This window comes from Elephantulus edwardii, unplaced genomic scaffold (assembly GCF_000299155.1).
Source record: "Elephantulus edwardii isolate Elephantulus edwardi_28Jun2011 unplaced genomic scaffold, EleEdw1.0 scaffold00069, whole genome shotgun sequence".
Classification (NCBI taxonomy): Eukaryota; Metazoa; Chordata; class Mammalia; order Macroscelidea; family Macroscelididae; genus Elephantulus; species Elephantulus edwardii.
Window position 1 is genome coordinate 14,563,942 of NW_006399819.1, and position 23,208 is coordinate 14,587,149.

Sequence of the window (23,208 nt, forward strand, 5' to 3'; positions counted from 1 at the left end):
TGAATGAGTGGAAGCCCAAAATCTCTGTAAATGTTTATGGAAATTAATAAAATATAATTATAGAAAAAAAATAGTCCTGATGAATTCAGGTCAGAAAACCTACATTTCCTAAAAATCACTACTCAAAGGAAGATAAAACTCATCTTAGAAAAGTAATTCCATATCAGAAATATTCATAGAACATTTTCTTCATTCAGGAATTTAGGTTAATCATATAGTTTTCAATATTACATATAGTTCATTCACAAGTTTTAGCAAATCGTGCAATTTAACAAGTACAAGTTTGAACTAATTCAGTAAACAGTGTGTTTAATTAAGATATATGCACTTACATAAAATGAAAAAAACAGCTTCATTTAAAATATATCTCCAGATGGTTAAGAAAACAGCAACTGAGAAGCAGGTGGATTCAATAGTAAGGAATATGAAAGTCATGAATCATGTATGAAGTTCTATACACATTTAAGTTTTCCTTAAAAGTTAGTAAATGTCATCTTAAAAGTATGAGAAAAGGCTTTCATAAAGGGAAAATTTCTTGTTAGGAAAATCTTAAAACTATAATTCCCACCAAATTAAACAGTGTGAGAAGTAATGTTTTTAAGTGCCATCGAGTCACCTGAAACTCAGAGCCACCCTGTGTACAACAGCCCTGAAACCTGCTCTATCCTGAGCCAGTCTCACTCTCTCCAACACACATACCCCCACTGACCTCAGTTACTGTGTCAATCCATGCCATCTAGGGTCTTCCTCTCCTATACTGTCCCTACCCCCTAATAAGCATGATATCCTTCTCCAAAGACTGGACCCCTCCTGGAAACATGCCCTAAGTATGTGAGAAGGAGCTTTAAAACTCTTGCCTCTAAGGAGTCACTTTATTTCACCCTTTCCAGGACAAACCTGTTTGTTCTCTTGAGAGCCTATAGTAAATTAAATACTCTTCTCCACCACAACTCAAATGCATAGATTTTTTTTTCTGTCATCCCTTGTAATTATCCATCTCTCTGATGCACAGCAAGTAACTGCAAAGACCATGGCCTATATCAGGTGAATCTTAGTCTCTAGACTGACATCGCTGTTCTTTATCATTCTGGAGAGGTCCCTGACAACAGATTTTCCTAAAGCAATTAATCATTTGATTTCCTGACTGGAGGTGCCAAAAGTGTTAACGGCGGGACCTAGCAAGCTGAAATGGAATAACCTCAATTTCTTCTCCGTCTATCGTGGTGTTGCCAAGTGGCCCAGTGGTGAGAACCTTGGTCTTCTTGATGTTGAGCTTCAATCCATATTGAATTATACAGTCCCTGACCTTCTGCCGCAAATGTCTCAAGTCCTCCTCCGTTTTGATGAACAAGGTTGTATGATCTTTATAACCCAGGGTTGTTCATGAGTCTTCCTCGAATCCTGATGCCACATTCCTCCTCATAAAGGCTAGCCTCCCAAATGATCTGTTCCGCATACAGATTACAATGAAATGGAGATAAGATGCATCCTTGGCATACACCTTTCCTGACCTTGAACCATGCAGTGAAAGGTAACACTGACTTTTAAAACCTTATGGAGTGCCACTAGATCAGCTGTTAAAGAACAACCACCACAGATGTGTCATACTCCACAGTCATGAGTCTAGGGTGATCAAGAAAAAAGCAAGTTAAGGCACAGCTGTCTCAGGCCCTCAGTAAGCCTCAAGCACACTAAGTTCATGTGGGACATGATCTGGGAACCATGCGGCTTTGCACCCTGTAGTGACAAGCCAAGGAGCTGCTCAATGTTTCCAACAACAAGCAGTCCCTCAAGGTTAATCAAGAAAAGGGTAGGGACAAACATCCACTTCAAGAGGAAGGCTGAGACCCTAAGCTACGCCCAATTAGGAAGAAGGAGGCTGCAAAGCATGAATGAGAACATCCATATCAGGTATCACCTTAACCCAATATGATAAGGCCTTTCCAGGAAATAAAAAATAAAATTTAAAAAAAAAAAAAAACCCAAGCCCACAAACCAACCAAATAACCTTATGGAGCTTATCTTTGTAGATAGAAAAAAAAAAAGAATCTCAGATTCTTAATTTACATACATTCCAAGATTTCTCTAAAGTCTGTTGTCACACTGATTACTGAAGCCAGTTAGTATATATCTCAGTTGCTGTTGTTGTTACGTGCCGTTGAATTGAGTACTACCAATTGTGAGCCTATGAACAACAAATCTGAACTCTCTCCTGTCCTGCACAATCCTAACACTTCCTGACACATTACAGTCCATTGCAGCAGTCAGCGTGTCAATCCATCTGGTCGAGAATCTTCCTCTCCTTCACTGACCTTCTACCTTTCTGAGCATCATGTCCCTCTCCAAGGAATAGCCCCTCCTAGCAACATGCCCAAAGTATGTGAGGCAGAGCCTCGTCATTTTCACCTCCAAAGAGCAGTCTGGCTGCACCCTCTCCAAGACATAAATGTTTGTTCTTTTAGCCATCCATGGGATGTTCCATGCTCTTCTCCAACACCACAGCTTAAAGGAATAAATTTTTCTTCTGTATCAAAAATGGTATTCTTTATTTAAACTTAAATACACACACACTAACTTCTCAGACCTTATGACACTAACATCTAAAGTAGTCAGACCGAACTACCGTCTTTTTATGCAAGTAATGCATGTGTTAAACAGATTTTTTTTGTGAATCATGCAATCCCCTCCCACATTAGTTTCCTGTGCTTGCTACTCACATATGTGCATGTTATTTACAAAGGTGTTTTATTTGTAAATAATAAGGTACACATTATCTAGGCTGATAACATAGACTGATAGTTAATTCTTTCCTACAGTAGAATTTCCTTATTCTCATCTCATTAATGCCTAGTATGTCAATATCCATGCATTCCATTTTCTTTTTCACAACTTCTAGTTTCCCAACATTCATCCTTAAAATATTCCATGTTAAAACTATTCAAGAATGTCTGTAGCTCTTTCTCATAATTTTTATTGGGGTCTACTTCTAATTCTATAACTATCCTTGTTCTTCTAGTATTCATAAGATTTTCAGAGGCCTGCTATTTAAGAAGAGGATGGTCAATCCTGCTTCCCAGTCTGATTTAATCTGGGAGCTCTACTAAAACCTGTACACCACTGGTGACCACTGAAGCATCTGACGTGCCAGTGGAATAGCTTTCAGCACCACAGCAACACACCAGTTACCTCAGTACAGCAACCTGGCAGACAAGTGTTATACTAATAACAATAATGATAAACAAACAAAAATAAAGATACTTAAGATATAAACTATCTAGTATTAAGTAGATCTTTTCTGCAATATAACAAACAGACTAATAACTGTTGTACATTTAATAGCAAATAATGCATACAAATACTATGTTGCCAGATCAAGTAGAAGTCTGAAGCATCAAGGCAGGATGTGCTCCCCGGTGAGTTTTGGATGGTGTTGCATTTATAATTAAACAACAGTTCCAACTTTTATCCTCAAGTATAATGTTGTGAGTGATAAGATATTATCTAAATACCTACAAGGAAGACTTGTTAATTGATTATTATTCAAATATACACACCAAGAGCTAAAGTTAGAGAGAAAGAAATTTAAGATTTTTACCAAATCCTGCAGTCTAAAATTGACCAAGCATGCAATCAAGATGCATTAAAGATAACTGATGATGGAAATGCAAAAGTTGGAAACAATGAAAAAGAAATGGTAGTTGAAAAGTATAGACTTAGTGACAGCAATTAGGCTGGAAATAGAATGATTGAATTTTGTACATGAATGATTTATACAATACAAATATCTCTTTTTTTCCCCATTTTTCTGGCTACATGTTTTTTCAACATAACACAATTACCTCAAGGGAGCTCTGGTGGCCTAGTGGCAAGAATCTGCACTGCAATCCCAGAAGTATACAGTTTGAATCCACCAGATGCTCTGCTGGAGAAGGAGAGGTAATCTCCTCCAGTACCAAAGAGAGGTAATCTCCTCCATTACCAATGAGATCTGATTTGATGGTGCACAAACACACACAAATAATAAAATTTATTTTAAAAACAAACAAACCAATTACCTCCAACTTTACTGAGGTGGCTGACCACGTCCACGACGAAATCCACCTCTAAACTTGAATTCAGTTGCTGACCCAGTCCCAGCCTCGGCGTTCCTGTCAGCATCAGAAGGCACTGTGCTCTGTCTGTATGTGTCCCCGTCAGCCTCCCCTTGAGTCAGTCTTGCAGATTGTTCACCTTCCAGATCTTTAGGTTGAGGCCTGCCAGTCTCAGAATGGCTGCGGTGCAAAGTGCCAGCCACTATTTTAGGGGGTAGTTGGAGGTAATCACACAGATTTCAGATACCCTCATTGATAAAGTACCAGTAGAATATCTCCAGGAAAACTTCCTTCACATGGCCTTGTGACTGGAGAGTACACAAGGCCTTCATGACATGAAGGTTCAGTACATTTTTGTCTATTAGTTCAGACTGTGTTAGCATGTGGGCATTCTTCTTGGCCACCATCACCCCTTCCTTAAAAAAGAGTTCATACATGGCAATTTGATTCTTCTTGGACCTCAACATTTCAATGGTGTCTGAAACCAAGACTGAAAAGTTACATTGCAAATACTTCTTTTAAAAAAAGACAAATAGTGATTTTACACATGGATCTCATCATATGGACTGCATAGAAATCAGAGTGACTACATGTGTAAAAGTAATCCTCAGAGAAGCTCAATATCAGCAGGCATAACCCGGCCAGGTGCTGAATGTGGCAAGGCCATCAACTACTCATGTGCAAGTACAAATCGAGCCCAAAGAAATTTAAAACAAGTTCATAAGAACAAAAATATGATATTTAGTCTGTCCCACTTGAATTAAAAATCATCTTAAGAATAGATTTGAAGAAGTGAACACCAATGATCAGATTGGTTATGTGATGACATCAAGTATATCATCCATGAAGAGAGCAAAAGGTCATTATAAAGACAGAATAGAAAGAAAAAACCAAAATGGGTGTGAGAAGAGACTTTGAAAATTGCACTAGAGCATCAACAGCCAAAACAAAGGGGAAAGATGTGAAGTAAAAGAGCTGAACAGAATATTTCAAAGAGCAGCTTGAGAAGACAAAGTAATATAATGAAAAGTGCTAATAGCTGGAAATTGAGAATAAAAAGGGAACAACTTGCTCACATTTCTCAAGCAGAAAGAACAAAGAAAACAAATTCAAGCCTGGAGACGCAATAGTGAAAGATGCCTTGGGTAAAATCTTGAATGATCCAAGAAGCATCGAAAGAAGATAGAGAAGAGGATCCAAGGAGGGGAGGGGGAGCTTAATCATAGGATCACACAATTTGACAGGTGGAGGTAGGGGTGGGTAAAGGAAAGGGGAAAGATCTGATGTGAAAAACAATGTATAAGAACTTAATTAACTTTGTATGTAAACCAGTATAAAATTTTAAAAAAGAGAGAGAGAGAGAGTACACAGAATCACTCAACCCAAAACCACTGACTGACAATGAACTATCTCTGGAAGTACCAGGAAATTCCATATGATCAAGAGCCAATGTTAATAAAAAAATTCAAGTTGCAATGAAGGCACTGAAAAAAAACAAGGCCCCAGGAATTGATGGGATACCAATTCATATATTTCAATTAATAGATGCAACCCTGGATGTGCTCACCAATCAATGCCAGAAAGTTTGGAGAATAGATCCCTGGCCAACTGAATGGAAGAGATCCATATTTGTTCTCATTTCCAAGAAAGGAAATCTAACAGAAAGTGGAAATGAACATGCAATATCATTAACAGGCTTGAGAAGGAGTGGCATCTACTTCCAAAATAGCTTGCCTCCAGAAACTCTACGAACTTAGAGAAACGATGAAAGTTATACAAGTGTTCAGGTCTTTCATTCACTGGGTCGCTATGAGTCCTCTATGACTTGACAGCACTTAACAACTTGACAGCAACATCATTAATATAACATGCAAGCAAAATACTGCTTTGTTGTTACTGTTATGGGAGCTGTGACTTATGGTGACCCTATGTATAATAGCTCTGAATCCTGCTCTATCCAGAGCCAACCTTATTATCTCTTAATATAACTACTCGAATCACCCCAGTCACTGAGTCAATCCATCTCATAGAGGGTCGTCTTCTCTTGCTCTATCCCTTTACCCTCCCTTTCTCCAAGGACCAGTCCCTCATTGCAACATGCCCGAAATATGTCAGATGAAGCTTCAGAATCCTTGCCTCCAAGGAGCAGCCTGGTCCCACCCTCTCTAGGACAAACCTGTTTGTTCTCCTAGCAGTCCATGTTATATGCAATACTCTTCTCCAGCACCACAGTTCAAAGGCATCAATTTTCTTTCTATCATCTGTAGTCACTGTCTAGCTTTCTGATGCATAGCAAATAACTGTGAAGCCCATGGCCTGGATCAGGCACACCTTAGTCTCCAGACTGACAACATTGCTCTTCAGTACTCTGGAGAGATCTCTTAACAGCAGACTTTCCCAGTGCAATTTGTTTTTTTTTTCCTGGCTGTGGATACCAAGAGTGTCGGTTATGGAGCCAAGCAAACTAAAAGCAGTTAACAATCACAGAATTGCCAGAAGTTCAAGCTGAATTTAGAAAAAGGCCATCAGATATTTTTTCTTTTTGTAGCACCAAAATATTAACAATATTATTGTTAATGTCAGATGAATCCTGGCTAAAACAATGAATACCAGAAGAATGTCACTTTGTGCTTTATTGACAATGCAGGATCAGAGAAAATCTCATCAATAACCTGTTACGTGGATGAAACTGCCTTGCTTGCTGGAAGTGATGAAGATCTTAAGTGCTTGCTGTAGAAGATCAAAGAATACAGCCTTCAAGATGGACTGCATCTCAATATCAAGGAAACAAAAATTCTCACCACTGGACTGACAGGCAACAACATCAGATAGATGTAGAAAAGTTTGAAATTGTCAATGACTTCATCTTACTTGGATCCATAATCAGGACCTTTGGTACCAGCAGTCAGGAGATTAGGAGACATAGTCCAATAGGAAAGTTTGCAGTAAAGGACCTCTTCAAAGTACTGAGGAACAATGATGTCAGTTTGAAGACTAAGGTGCACCTGATTCAGGCAATGGTCTTTTCAATCATTTGATATGCTTCTGAGAGCTGGACAATGAATGATATAAGAAAAATTGATACCATGCATCTGAGAGCTGGACAATGAATAGGATGATATAAGAAGAATTGATGCCTTTGAGCTGTGGTGTTGGAGAAGAGTACTGAATAGTCCATGGAATTCTAAAAGAACATACAAATAATGTCTTGGAGAGGATACAGCCAGAGTGCTCTTTGGAGGCAAAGATGATGAGACTTTGCCTCACACACTTTCGGCATGTTTCTAGGAAGGGCTATTCCTAAGAGAAGGACATCATGCTAAGATGGGTGGAGTGTCAGTGAAGGAGAGGAAGACCCTCAACAAGATGGACTGACCCAGGGACTGCAGCAATGTGCTCAAGTACATCAGAGATTATGAATATGGCACAGGAAAAAACAGGGTTCACATGTTGTTTATAGGGTCATGATGGCTTGATGACACCTAAAAACAATAACAACAACATAGAATAGTAGCAGATCCTTGTTAATATTAATTAACAGAGTAGAGTGGTTATTTCCTGTTGTAACAATGAATTGCATTTTTCTGTGTAATACCTGTCATTCATAAGTAAAATGTTCCTTAGTTACTTAGGATATTTCTAATTTGAAAAAATATTCAAAGTACTAGCATTTGACAAGACAGTATAAACCTAATTGTAATTCTCTGTATGCTTATATTCATAATTGATCATTTATAAGGCTCTGAATGCCATAAAATGTTTACTGACTCCAAAATACTGTTAAACAAATGCAAATTAAAAAATATTAATTACAAAGTAGCAACAGCAAATCCAAAAGTAAAGTGAAGAATCCTTGTATATATTCAGAAAGTATTTTATTTTAATGTCAACACTGTGGATTAATACTGGTATATTTAATACGCTATTGACTTTTTTTCTACAGGGCTTTACTATACAAATACTGGCTTCTCCTTAAGATAAATGATTAAAACAAATCTGCTTTTATAGCACATAAAATCTCAAAATTATAATTCTATCAGCCAGGGTTAAAAACACAGTCATTTATGAGACTTTAAGTTATTCTTGTTGTTATGTGCCATCAGGTCAAGTACAACTCACAGCAACCCTATGAGCAACAGATCTTAACCCCGTCATATCATCCACCATCCTCATCGTCTCTGACATGTTAGAGCTCATTGTTTCAGTCATTGTGTCAATCCATCTTGTTGAGGATCTTCCTTCCACTGGTCCTTCACCTTTCCAAGCATGATGTCCCATTCCAAGAACAACCTCTCTTAAACCCAATCTTCCTTGCTGAATGTGAGGACTTGAAGCACTTGCTGCAGAAGGTTAAACACTGCAGTTTTCAATATGGATTGTCAGGAAAACAAAAATCTTTGCCATTGGACCCATAAGCAACATCATGATAGATGATAAAAAACTTAAACTGTCAATGACTTCATCTTACTGAGAACTACAATCAGTATACTTGGAACCAGCAGCCAGATCAGAGGACGTACTGCACTGAAAAAGTCTGTAGTCAGGGACCTCTCCAAAATTATTGAGAAGCAATGATGCCAGTTTCAGAACTAAGTTACACCTGATTCAGGCCATGGTCTTTTTAGTCACTTGGTATGCTGCTGAGAGCTGGACAAAGAACAAGGATGTCAGAAGAATTGATGCCTTTCAACTATGGTGTTGAAGAAGAATGATGACTATCCTATGAACTGCCAAAATAACAAAGAGATATGTCTTGGAGAAAGTGCAAACAGAGTGTTCCTTAGAAGCAAGGATAGCAAAGCTTTGTCTCATACTTTGGGCTTTTTGCTAGGAAAAGCTGCTCCTTGGAGAAGGATATCAAGCTTAGAAAGGTGGGAGGAGGGTGAAGGAGAGGAAGACTCTCAACCTGGTGGATTGACACAGTAACTTCAGCAATGAGATAAAGTGTGTCAGAGACCATGAGAATGGCACAGGATAGGACCGGGCTCCATTGTTCATACAAACAGGGTCACTAAAAACTGTATTCAACTTGACAGTATCTAACAACAATAGCAGCAGGAACATGCTCAAAATATGAGATGAAGTTTCACCATCCGTACCTCCAAGGAGCACTCTGGCTGCATTCTCAAGAATGTTTGTTCTTTTGGCAATCTACGGAATATTCAATCCTCTTCTCCAATACCACAACTCAAAGACATCAATCTTTCTTCTGTCATCCTTATCCCCTGTCCAGCTCAAGTGACTGAAAAGATTGTCAAGCGCACCTTAGAAATCTTTTCATTTCATGACTGCTGGTGCCAAGAGTGTTGATTGCAAATCCAAGTAAGATTAAATCATCGGCAACCTCAATCATGACTTTGCCTATCAGCCTGGTAGTAAAGACTGTGTCTTCTTGATTTTGAGATGCAATCCATATTTAAGGTTTTAATCTTTGATCTTCTGCAGCAGATTTTCAAGTCCTCCTCACATTGAACAAGTAAGGCTGTATCATTTGCATAATGCAATTTGTTGATTAGTCTTCCTCCAAACCTTCTTCATAGAAGCCAGCTTGTCGAATGATTTGCTCAGCACACAGACAGAATACACAACCCTGAATCATACCTTTCTTTAAAAAAAAAAACAACGTTTTTCCTTATTCATTCATTCATACACACTTTCTTCCCACTTCCTGCTCCCCAATTCCCTTAATAAGACTATTATTTCCATGCATATGGTTTCTAATCCATTCCTTTCATATTGTCCTTCCTTCATTCCAGTTCAGTAATCATTGTCTATCCATTCTTTTTCTGCTCTTCCCCTCTGCCTTGTCCTATCCCAATCCTATTATTACTATAATGGGCTTTTGCAGCATTTATCCCTTAGTGACAGGGATATTTCACTCAGCATAATGCCTTCCAGACTCATCCTTGTGTAGTGTTTTATGAGTTCATTATTTTTCAGTGTTATGTACGATTCCACTATGTGAATGGATAGAGAACCATAGCTTCTCATTCCATTCAATTGTTTATAAGCACCTGAGCTGTTTACAACTCGAAGCTACTGTGAATAATGCTGCAATGATCATGGGTGTGCATATATCTGTTGGTGCTGCAGCTCTGATTTCTTTGGGGTATATTTTCAGTAGGATGCACACCTTTCTTTTAAATCATGCAGTGTTCCCTTGCTCTGTTTGAACAATAGCTTCTTAAGAGTATTACTTCATTAGTGGATTAGTAGGGAGCTCTGGTGGCCTAGAGGCAAGAAGCTGCACTGCAATCTCAAAGGCCTGCAGTTCGAGGCCACAAGCTGTTCCACAGGAGAAGGATAGATGGATGGATGGAGAATCCTTGCCTCAGAATACTTGCTTGTAAGGAGCAGCCTGAATTCACCCTCTCCAGGACAAACCTGTTTGTTCTCCTGGCAGTCCATGGTATATTCAATACTTTTCTCCAGTACCACAGCTCAAAGGCATCAATTATCTTTCTATCATCCCTAGTAATTGTCCAGCTTCCTGATTCATAGCAAGTAACTGAGAAACTATGGCCTGGATCAGGCACACCTTAGTCTCCAGATTGACATCATTAGTCTTCAGTACTCTGGAGAGGTACCTGACAGTGGATTTTACCAGGGCAATTTTATTTTCTGGCTGCTGGTCCTAAGAATGTTGATTGTGGAGCCAAGAAAATTAAAGCTGTTAACAATCTCAATCTCTTCACCATCTATCATGATGCTCCCAATTGGCCTAGTGGTGAGAATCTTGGTTTTCTTGATACTGAGCTTCAATACATATTGAAGGCTGCAGTCCTTGACCTTCTGCAGCAAGCTTTTCAGGTTCTCCTCAGTTTCAGCAAGCAGGGTTGTGTCTTCTGAAAAATGCAGGTTGTTGATGACTCTTTCTCCAATCTTGATGCCACATTTCTCCTCACAGAGCCAAGCATTCTGTATATAGTTTGAAAAGGTATGGAGATAGGACACATCCCTGACATACACCAGATTTTGAACCATGTAGTATTTCCTTGTTCTGTTCTGATGGCTACTTCTTGGTCCAAGTGTAGGTTTCAGATAAGCACAATTAAATATTCTGGGATAACCATTCGTCTCAGAGTTAGCCACAGTTTGTTGTGATCCACACAGTCAAATGTCTTTACATAGTCAATGAAACACAGATAGACATTCCTCTGGTACTCTTTCCTTTCAGCCAAGAGCAATGTAACATTAGCTATAACATCCCTAGTACAATGGCCTCTTCTAAATCCAGCCTGCACATCTGGCAGGTCTCTGTTGATTTGCTGTTCCAGTCATTTTTTTATAACTTTCAGCAGAGTCTTGCTTACATAGGAAATTAATGACACTGTTTGAAAATTCCACACTCTGTTGGGTCACCTTTCTTTGGAATGGGAACAAATATAGATCTCTTCCACACAGTTGGCCAGGTGGTTGTCCTCCAGATTTCTTGTTGAGTGCATCCAGGTCAGCATCTGTTCGTTGAAATATGTCATATGGTTTGCCATAAATTCTTGGGGTCTTGTTTTTTGCCAATTCTTTCAGAGCAGCTTGAACTACTTCCTTCATCACCACAGGCTCTTGTTCATAGTTGTTTCATGAAATTCTTCTTTGTACACCTATTCCTTTTGGTGCAGTGACTCTGTATACTCCTTCCATCTTCTTTTAATGCTTCCCGGATCACTTAATATTCTGCCAAAGCATCCTTAAGTATTGAAACTCAAGGCTTGAATTTATCTTCAATTCCTTCAGCTCAAGAAATCCAGAGTGAGTTCAGCTGTTTTGCTTTTCTGACTCCAGCTGTTTGCACATTTCATTATAATACTTTGCTTTATCTTCCAGCACTGCCCTTTTAAATCTGTTCAACTTCTTAATTTCTTGATTTCTCTTTTTTGCTTTGGCTTTTTAGCACTCTAATGCAATATTCAGAGTCTCATCTGACATCCACCTTATTCTTTTCTTCATCTTCTGCCTATGTAATAACACTTTTCATTCTTCATAGATGATGTTCTTGATATCCTCCCACAACTGATCTGATTTTCGCTCATTGGTGCTCAAGGCCTCAAACCTGTTCCTGAGATGGTTTTGAAATTCGACCGAGATAGAAACAAGATCAAATTTTTGGTTCCTGTCAATTTGATTTCATTTTCTTGAACTTGCATATGAGTAGTTGGTGGTCTGCTCGCAATCAGTACCTGGCTTAGTTTTCACAGCTGATATTGAGCTTCCCAGTGATTCTTTCCACAGATGTAATCAATTTGAGTCCTATGCATACCATCAGGTGAAATCCATGTGTATAGCCTGTGTTTGTGTTTCTTATAAAACGTATTTGCAACGAAGAAATAATTTAATGTACATAATTCTACCATTCTATCTCCAGCTTCATTTCTGTCACCAAGTCCCTGTTTTCCAACTACTGATCCTTCTTCCTTGATCTCAACTTTTGCATTCCAGTCACCTTTTATTAATGCATCTTGATTGCATGTTCAATTTCTGACAGAAAAGGTTGGTAGAAATCTTCTATTTCGTCCTCTTTGGCTCTAGTTGTTGGTTCATATATCTGAATGATAGTGGTATTCACTGGACTTCCAAATATGAGTTTGGATATTATCCTGCCACTCATAAAATCGTATTTCAAGATGGATCTAGAAATTACTTTTATAATTATGAAAGCAAACCCACTTTTCCTCACCTTTTTATCTCTAGCATAGCAGATCATATGATCATCTGATTAAAAATGTCCCATGCCAAGCCATCTCACTTTGCCAATATCTAGTAGGTCAATATTAAGCATTCCATTTCTTTCTTAACAATGTCTAATTTTTCTATATTCATGCTTCTGACATTTCACATCCCAATCACTAGTCACTTCTTACAATTGTTCTTCCTTCTTTTTGTTTCCTTATTTGAGGACTCAGCCTCAGATGCCTTATCTGCTAATCTAAGTGCGTTCTACTGTACATAGGGGTTTTAAAGGCTCGTTATTTTGGAAGTGGATGACCTATCCTTTTTCCCAGTCTGTCTGAATTTGAATGCTCAGATTTAGAACAGTATCTGATATTTTACATAAAGGAGCATAAATGATAGCTTGATACACTCATATTTATTTAATAAGCTGAATTTATAATTAACACCACTATTACAAAGAAAATTTAAAACTTTAATGGCTTCACTTATCAATTCTACTAAACATTTAAGGAAGAAATAATATTTATTCTATACAAACTCTACCAGAAATTTGAAAACTAATAGATACTTTCAAATTCACTATATAAAGACAGCTATTTGTTCCAAAGAACAATCAATATTTTTTCATTTGTATATATTTAATTATATGGTATTCCAATTATTTAAGAAAACTCTCAGTTCTGTGTCCACTCAAAATAAAAAATGCTGTATCTAGTGATGTTTCTATAAATTAGTTTTAAAAGTCTTTTCTCCATGTTATGGACTTTACAAACACATTAGCTTTCAAAAGAGTTGCAAAGATAATTAAATTTTACTAATAGATGACTTCCCTCATAAACATATAGGTGAAAGTATATTAAATAAATACTCTGGTTATCCTTAAATGCAGAAATGAAAACCAGCTATTTCTTTGTAGAATGTGTCTATAAGAAGTATGTACTTATTGCCAGGGTAATATGACAAGAGAAAGAAATAAAAGACATCCAGATTGGCAAAGGTTAAACTATTGCTATATGAAGATGATAAGATAGTATACCCACATAACCCCAAGGACGCAACAAAGAAAAAAAAATGATAGAGCTAGTAGACCAGTTTAGTAGGGTACCAAGATAGAAGATCAATACCAAAAATAAGTGGGATTCCTTTACAGTAGTTTTGTTATTGTTGTTGTTATGTGCCGTCGAGTTGCTTGCAACTCATAGCGACCCTATGTACAACAGCCTTAAACTCTGCTCTGTCCTGTGCCAATTGCACTGTCTCCAACACACCCATCCTGATTACCCTAGTCAGTGAATCAATCCACCTCATAGAGGGTCTTCCCCTCCTGTGCTGTCCCTACACAATCCCAAGCATAATGTCCTTCTCCAAGGACCAGTCTCTCCTTACAACATGTCCAAAGTATGTTAGATGGAGCCTCAGAATCCTTGCCTCCAAGGAGCCACCCGGTTTAACCCTTTCCAGGATGAATCTGTTTGTTTTCCTAGCAGTCCATGGTACTCTCAACACTCTTCTCCAGCACCACAGCTCAAAGGCATCCATTCTCCTTCTGTCCTCCTTGGTCATTGTCCAACTCTCTGATACATAACAAGTGATTGCAAAGACATGGCCGGTATGACACGCCTTAGTCTCTAGAGAGACACTATTGCTCTTCAGTACTTTGGAGAGGTCCCTAACAGCAGACTTTCCCATGGCAATGCGCCTTTTAATTTTCTGGCTACTGGTGCCAAGAGTGTTGACTGTGGAGCCAAGCAAACTAAAGCTGTGAACAATCTCAATCTCTTCACCATCCATCCTGATGCTGCCAATTGGCCCAGTGGTGAGAATCTTTGTCTTCTTGACATTAAGCCTCAATCCATACAGTAGTTTTACTGTCCCCTAAAGAGAACTCAGGGAAGGAAACCATGAAAGCAATACCATTTACAATAAACAACCACAAAATGAGATACCTGGGAGTGAACCTAACTAGAGACACAACAGATCCATACAAAGAAAACTACAGAACATTTCTGCGAAACATGAGAAAAGACCTAAATAAGTGGGAAAATGTTCCCTGTTCATGGATAGGAAGACTCAATACTGTGAAAATGACAATCCAACCAAAAGTAGTCTACATATTCAACACCATCGCAATACAGATACCAAATACATTTTCCAAGGAGATCATAAGGGGAATTGTCAAGTTTATTTGGAGAGGCAAGAGACTCCATTTGCTCAACAGCCTCTTGATCCAGGTATAGGTTCCTCATGAGCACAATAAAGTACTTTGGGATTCCCATTCTTCTCAATGTCAGCCATAAATTATCATGATCCACACAGTCAAACACCTTTGCATACTCAATAAAACATAAATAAACATTCTTCTGATATTCCTTACTTTCAGCCAGGATCCATCTGACATCAGCAATGATATCCCTGGTGCCACGGTCTCTTCTAAATCCTGCTTGAACTTCTGGAAATTCCTTCTTTATGTACTGTTCCAGCCATTTTTTAATGATCTTCAGATTTTACTAGCATGTAATATCAATGATATTGTTCAATAATGTCCACATTCAGTTGGATCACCTTTTTTGAGGAATGGGATCAAATTTGGACCTCTTCCAATCCATTGGCCAGACAGCCATCCTCCAAATTCCCTGGCATAGACTGGTGAGCACACCCAAGGCTGCATCTGTTAACTGAAACAAGCAAATTGGTATCAATTCCTGGGGCCTTATTTTATTACCAGTTCCTTCAATGGAGCTTCCACTTCCTCTGCCATTGGCTTTTGTTCATACGGTTGTTGTTATTAAGTACCATAGAGTTGTAGACAATCCATAGCTACCTTATGAACAAAAGTCTTGAACACAAAACTTTCATCTTGTCTCCAAGTTCATAGAGTTTCCAGAGGCAAGCTTTTTTTTTTAAGTGGATGCCACTCCTGCTTCCAAGCCTGTTTTATTCAAGAGATCCACAAAAAGTAGGCCTTTGGGCTGCAGGCCTGAGAACTTGCTGAAATTTTTCACTGTCAATCAATTCCTTCTGGTACAGAGATTCTGTGTATTCCCTCCGTCTTCTTTTGATGCTTTCTGGGTCATTCAATATATTGCCCAGAGCATCTTTCAATATTGCAACAAAAGGCTTACATTTGTTTTTCAGTACTTTCAGCTTGAGAAATGCAGAGCAAGTTCTTCCCTTTTTATTCTCTGAGCATTCTATTATAATATTTTACTTTATCTTCCCAAGCTGTCCTTTGAAATCGTCTGTTCAGCTCTTTCACTTCAATATGTTTTCCTTTCGACTTGCCTTCTAGATGTTCCAGTGCAATCTTTAGAGTCTCTTCTGACTTCCATTTTTATTTTCTTTTTTTTCCCTTTCTCCTGTTTTCCTAATGACCTTTTGCTTTCTTCATCCCACAACTCATCTGGTCTTCTATCACTGGTGTTCAATGCCTCAAACCTTTTATTAAGATGATCGTGAAATTCAGATGGAATTGATTCAAGATCATACCTTGGGTTCCTGTGGACTTATTTTCATTTTATTCAGCTTCTATTTGAACTTGAATATGAGTAATTGATAATCTGACCCACAGTCTGACACAGCCTAGTTCTAACTGCCTATATTAAGCTTCTCCAACGACTTCTTCCACAAATGTAGTTAATCTGACTCCTATGCAGCCCATCAGGTGAAATCCATGTCTAAAGTCACCTTTTGTGCCTTTTAGAATATTCATTTGCAATTAAAAATCACTGTAAATACAAAACTCAATCATTCTATTTCTAGCTTCATTTCTATTATCAAGCCCATATTTTCCAACTGCTGTTCCTTCTTTACTGTTTCCTACTTTTGCATTTCAGTCACCAATTATCATTAACACATCCTGATTGCATATCTGCTCAATTTCAGACTGCAAAAATTGGCAAAAATTCTCAATTTTCTCAAAAATTCCTCTTTGGCACTAGATGTAAGAGCATATATTTGAATAATAATCATATAATGGGTCTTCCTCGTATGCTTATAGATATTATCCTATTATTCACAGCATTGTATTTCAGGATACAGCTTGAAATTGACTTTTTTACTATGAGTGCAACATCAGTCTTCTCTCATTCATTCCTTGCATAGTATACCATAAAATTATCTGATTCAAAGTGTCCAAAGCTTGTCTGTCATATCTCACTAATGCCTAGGCATGGAAGCACAGTAGGGGGAGAAAGGATTCCTTAGTTGGAGTTAACAGCACAATGGAAAGTTAACAGCAATGGAAACAATGCTAAAACCTAACTCTTTGCTAGGAAGCAGAAATGGAAGTTACATTTCAAAGCCAGTCTTCCCATTTCAGCTTTGGGCTTTGACAAGAAATGTGCTGTTTGGTTCCATAATGTCATTAATTATGAAAATCTGATGCTCAGATGAGTATTTTCTTGAGGGGAAAGAAAAGAAAAAAAAAAACAAACCACACCAACAACACCCAAGGAAAGTTTTCCATAATGCTTACGGTCTTTAGGGCTTTTGGAGCAGGTAGTTTCTAACTAGCCTTAGCAGTATCATAAGACAACTCTTTGTCCTGTCCTATGATATGTGCAGAAAATTCAACTAGTCAGCCTAACTGGGAGGTAGAATGTATCAGAAACTCTTAGCATTGGTATCTGTTTCCTTTTATCCTCCCTCTCTCTGCCTCTTCATGCCTGTGAGAAAAGTGATTTACCCCAAACCCTTGGTTTCTGAGGATTCTTTTGAAGCACTTAACTAGCCTTTCCCTCTGTCACCTATGATAACTAGCCCTGGACCTCTCCTGATTGTTCAACAACTGAGAATAAATACAAATAATAAAGACCCGGAGAAAGGCGGCTTGGCCAGAGACTGAAGCAGGGCTCTTGGCTGGGTTAGAATGGAACTCCCTGAGTTTTCCTGACAGAAAGGTGATTTTATTTTGTTTCCCCAGTCCTACCCACCCTGTAGAACATATGAAGTGCATTATTAAACAGAATAGTTTTTCAGAAGAAAAAAAAATTAGATCACATTAAGAAAACATATATATGAACATACCGTATCTTGCTTTGGAATTTGGACTAAAACAGAAAGAAGTTGTTCTGTATCAAGAAATCTTGATATAACTGAAACAAACAAACAAAAAAAGGAATTAAAACTAAGAATCATCCATGACAGTGAAGAAACATCCAGGCCTCCTGGGCCTTTCTCTTACTCTCTATGATGATGACAGTCATAAAATCTGGAAAAACATTGCATCTTATGAAGATTACTGCATAGAAACAGAATTAACAAGATAGCTATGAAAAAATCAGTGAAACTTAGGAAATTAAAATAAGAAAATGGACTTTTTAAATTATCTACTACAGGATTCAGAAGAAAATTTCAGAAAAACAGCTACCATCAAATAAGTTAAAAACTTAAGAGTTTTACTTCACACTTTCAGAAACATGGGAGTTATAACTCAACTTTGTTGTTGTTGTGTATCATTGAGTTGAAACAAACCCATAGCTGACCCTCCAGCAGGTTTTCAGAAGCAATTAATCACACAAGAGAAGACTGCCCATCCTTCTCCTGAGGAGCAGTTGGTGGATTTGAACCATGTGCCTTTGGGATTGCAGTGCAGTTTCTTACCACTAGGCCATCAGAGCTCCCTACTAGATCAATATTTTTTTAAATAGTTTATATTTATAAAATTATTCATTTACCTGACTGAAGACCAAAAAATAGTTCCTCATCTTGAAGTAGTTCTTGAACACAGTCTAATCTCATGTTAATGGTTTCAATATCAACCAGAGGTTCCAGTATATTTGAACGAAGTCTTCTGCTCCCTCCAGGAGTCTTGGTATAATTTAGAACACCAAAGAGTGTGTGATTGTTCCTTTTAAAACATACATTAGAAAATTTTTCATTAAGAAAATAATACCTAAGAAAGCATTTTAACTTTCTAATTATATAACTCACCACAGAACAACAAACTGACAGACAAGTGGGGGGAGTAAAAGACACTGTTAACAATGGCTAAAATTAGTTACTGACTTTCTATGTCCATTTACATGACTACAGTACAAAGCTAAAGAAGATAAAGTTTTCTAGTTAATATTATTTTAAACTTTTTACTTAGCAGTGAGAAAAGTGTAGCTTATTCACTTGTCAGAAAACGAATAAGCACAATTAATTATAAACTGCTTTAAAAAGCTTTCATTTTCAGACCACCATTAGTCAATAGAACTACAGTGAAGGTGTTGAGACTACCATATTATATTGATGGATAATAAAAAGTAATACAGAATGACTTTTGTGCTTACTAAAAAGTGTCAACATTTACCTTAAAAAAAAAATCCACAATTCTCCTCCTGTACCAGTCAGATCCAATTTGATGGTATTCACACAAAAAATAATAAAATAAAATTTAAGAAAAATTCACTGCTGTCAAATCAACTCTAACTTTTGGAGAACTTCCATCAAGTTTCAAGACCGTAAGTCTTTATGAGAGGAAAAGACACATCTTTTTCCCATGAGTAGCTGATAGATTTAAACTGCCAATCTTTTTGTTAACACTGAATTTTTTTAACCACTAGGCCAGTACAGTTATCTAGATAAATCTTAAGCTCGTTTTGCAGTCACTGTTGTCATTGCATCTGGTTGAGGATCTTGCTCTCTTTCACCATACCAGACCTTTTCAAGCATGATGTCCCTCTCCAAAGAACAGCCCTTCCTTGCAACATGCCCAAAGTATGTGAGACAAAGCATGATTATCTTTGCTTCCAATGAAATCTCTGGCTGCACTTTCTCCAAGACATATCTGTTTGCTCTTCCGACAATCACTAACTATTCTTCTTGTGTTTTTTTAAAAAAAAAAAAGTATTTGCAATAAATACACTGTTTAATGGATAAAATTTATTCATTCTATCTCTGGCCTCATTTCTTTCACTCATCTTTTCTGAGTACCATTCATTCTTCATTGTTTCCAATTTTTGCATTCCATTCACCAATTATTTAACTCATCAAGACTGCATAGCTGAATTAACCTATCTTCCTTGTATATGTATGGATAGAATCCTATCACTCACAACCTTTTTAACTTTGAATGCAACACCATTCTTCTTCTGTTTTCCATTCCTAACACAGTATAAAATGACTCTCTGACTAAAAGTGGCCCATGCAGTCCAACTCCTCTCACAAATGCCTGGAATGTGAATGTTCATGCATTCCATACGATAGGTTCATTACAATCCATACTGTATAGGCATAGTACAGGTTCCATACATCATCTAATAACATCTTCATTCTAAGTATTCTGTTACAAGATATATAAAACTTGGGTTTATGTACATGTGTCTTCATCTTTCTGACTGACATGCACTATCAATATTCCTATTACCTCATAAGGCAAATTTTAGGTATTGATCCTGAAGTTCTTATTAAAATTAGTCTACCAAAAAAATAAGAAATATAGTCAAATACACCATAGAACAAGTTGGTCCAAATATTTTATCCTCCATTCCGATAACTCATGATACTGTTGTTTTTGTTAGGTGTTGTCAAGTTTAATACAACTTATAGTGACCCTATGAACAAAAAGATCTGAACCCTGTTCTATCTTGTGTCATTCTCACATTTCCTGACATACAAGAGCCCACTGCAGCAGTCACAGTGTCAATCCACCCGGTTGAAGGTCTTCCTCTCCTTCGCTGACCTCCATCCTTCCCAGTATCATTTTATTCCCCAAGGAATAGCCCCTCCTAGCAATGAGCCCAAAGTATGTGAAGCCTTCAAAGAGCATTCATTGCCTCCAAAGAGCACTCCAGCCGCAACCTCTCCAAAACATATCTGTTCATTCTCATGGCCTTCCATGAAATGATTAGTGTCCTCAAACTTCACAGCTCAAAGGCATCAATTCTTTTTCTGTTATCCTTATTCATTGTCCTGGTTTTGAATGCATAGCTAGTAATCAGAAAGAACATGGCCTGGATCAAATGAACCTTAGTCTTAAACTGACATCACTACTCCTCAATAATTTGCAAAGGTTCCTAACTGCAGATGTCCCCAGTGCAATGTGTCTTCTTATTTCCTGACTGCTCGTACAAATGGTGTTAACTGTAGATCCAAGCAAGATGAAGCTGTTGACAGTCTCAATCACCTCTCCATCCATCATGACACTGCCTATAGGTCCAGTGGTAAGAAACATTGTTTTCCTGACATTGAGATGCAATCCATACAAAAGGTTACATTCCTTGATCTTTTGCAACAAGTGCTTCAAGCCTGTTCATTTTCAGCAAGCAAGGTTATGTCTCCTGCATAGCACAGGTTATTGATGAATCTCCTTCCGATCCAATGCCACACTCCTCCTCATAGAGTACAGCTTCTTGGATAATTTGCTCAGCATACAGACTGAATAGGTATGGAGAGAGAATATGACCTTGGTGAACTTCCTTCTCAATTCCAAATCATGTAGTATTCCCCTAACAGCGTTGGTTCCACATGACCACAGTCAAGAGCTCTAGGATTCACATTATTCTCAATGTCAGCCACGACATGTCATGATCTAAAGTCAAATGCCTTTGCACAGTCAATAATCTTTAATCGTGTTGTTGTTGTTATGTGCCATCGAGTCACCTGCGACTCATAGTGACTACATGTACAACAGCCCTAAACCCTGCCCGATCCTGTGCCAATCTCACTGTCTCTGACACACCTACCACCATTACCCCAGTCACTGAATCAATCCATCTCATCGAGGGTTTTCCTCTCCTGCAATGTCCTTCCACCCTCCCAAGCATGATGTCCCTCTCCAAGGACTGGTCCCTCCTTGCAACATGTCCAAAGTATGTCAGATGAAGGCTCAGAATTGTTGCTTCCAAGAAGCAGCCTAGCTTTACCATCCCCAGGACAAACCTGTTCATTTTCTTAGCAGTCAATGGTATATTCAATACTCTGCTCCAACACCACAGCTCAAAGACATCAATTCTCCTTCTATCATCCCTAGTCATTTTCCAGCTCTGATGCATAGCAAGTGATTGCAAAGATCATGGCATGTATCAGGTGTACCTAGTCCCCAGACTGGCATCATTGCTCTTCAGTACTTTAGAAAGGTCTCTAACTGCAGACTTTCCCATTGCAATAGTCTTTAATCTTTTCTCTATTCATCATGATGTTGATGTAAAATGACATCATTATGATGAATGGAGAAAAGCTTAAAGTTGTCTACAATTTCTTCTTACTTGGATCTACAATGAGCATCCTTTCATTGAAGATGTATTGTATTTGGGATATCTGCTATCAAAGACCCTTCCAAAGTTCTAAAGAGCAAAGTCATCCATTTATAGACTAAGGTGCATGTCACCCAGGCCACAGTCTGAGAAGAGTACTCAATATTCCATGAACTGTCAAAAGAACAAGCAAGTCCATCTTGAAGGAAGTGCAACCAGGAACAAGGATAGTGAAGATTTATCTCACATATATTGGGTCCTGATTTCAGGATGGACCAGTTCTTGGAAAAGGAAATAATTCAGGAAAAGATGGAGGATCAGAGAAAGAGAGGAGACTGACACAGTGATTGTAACAATGAGTTCAAGCATGTGAGAGAGCATGAGGATGACACAGGATAGGGCAAGATTCAGGTCTGTTCAGAGGCTGTTACGAGTTCCACTCAACTTGATGGTACCAAACAACATCTCCAATGACTACAGAGCCTCTTGGATTCCCTGAATTTGATGACTTTACACTGATTAATACTGTGGTTATTCTAGACCAGAATTACCTCATTTTTTAATGTTTATTGTGATTTAAGTGAAAGTTTACAAAGAGCAAAGTAGCGTTCCAGCTAACAATTTATACACCTTTTGATTTGCACTGATTATAATCCTAAAAAATAACAATTTCTACTTTCAAGTGTTCGTCGTTCCTCTTCATCCTTCTTTTCTACCCTCAATACTTCCTCTTGAAAATCAGATGAGTCTTTTTTTTCTTTCTCCTCATGTATTGTGTTTTATAAAATTAATCACCATTCAAAAAAACTAGGAGATATCATTTCACCCCAGTATGAATAGCAAAATTCAACAGAGCAGCAAACAACAAATGCTGACAAGGTTGAAACGGAACCCTTATTTGCTGTTGGTAGGAGTGTAAAATGGTGCAACCACTATGAAATCAGTATAGCACTTTCTCAAAAAGTTGCAAATAGAAATACAATCTGACTCAGCAATTCCACTATTGGGAATTTACCCTAAAGAAATAACAACTGCCATCCAAGCAAATATATGCACACTTATGTTTACTGCTGCATTGTTCACAAGAACAAAGATATGGAAACAACCCCAGTGCCCATCAACAAACTAATGGATAGAGAAGCTGCAGTGTATTCAGACAATAGAATACTGCACAGCACTGAAAAACAAGGAACTCATGAAATATTATACAAAATGGTTGACCCTGGAGGACATTATGCTGAGTGAAATATCTCAGTCACAAAAGGACA

The 23,208-nt window shown here is 38.0% G+C and overlaps 1 protein-coding gene across 1 annotated transcript in view; it reads right to left on the minus strand.

Moving 5' to 3' along the window:
- MSH4 (mutS homolog 4) overlaps nucleotides 1-23,208 on the minus strand; it is a 142,943-nt gene that overhangs the window by 78,254 nt on the left and 41,481 nt on the right. Inside the window, exons 6-7 of the mRNA XM_006888613.1 lie at nucleotides 18,437-18,609; nucleotides 17,787-17,854 (exon numbers count right to left, since the gene is read on the minus strand). Of these exons, the coding sequence (XP_006888675.1) occupies nucleotides 17,787-17,854; nucleotides 18,437-18,609 (241 nt within the window). The remainder of the gene's footprint in view (nucleotides 1-17,786; nucleotides 17,855-18,436; nucleotides 18,610-23,208) is intronic.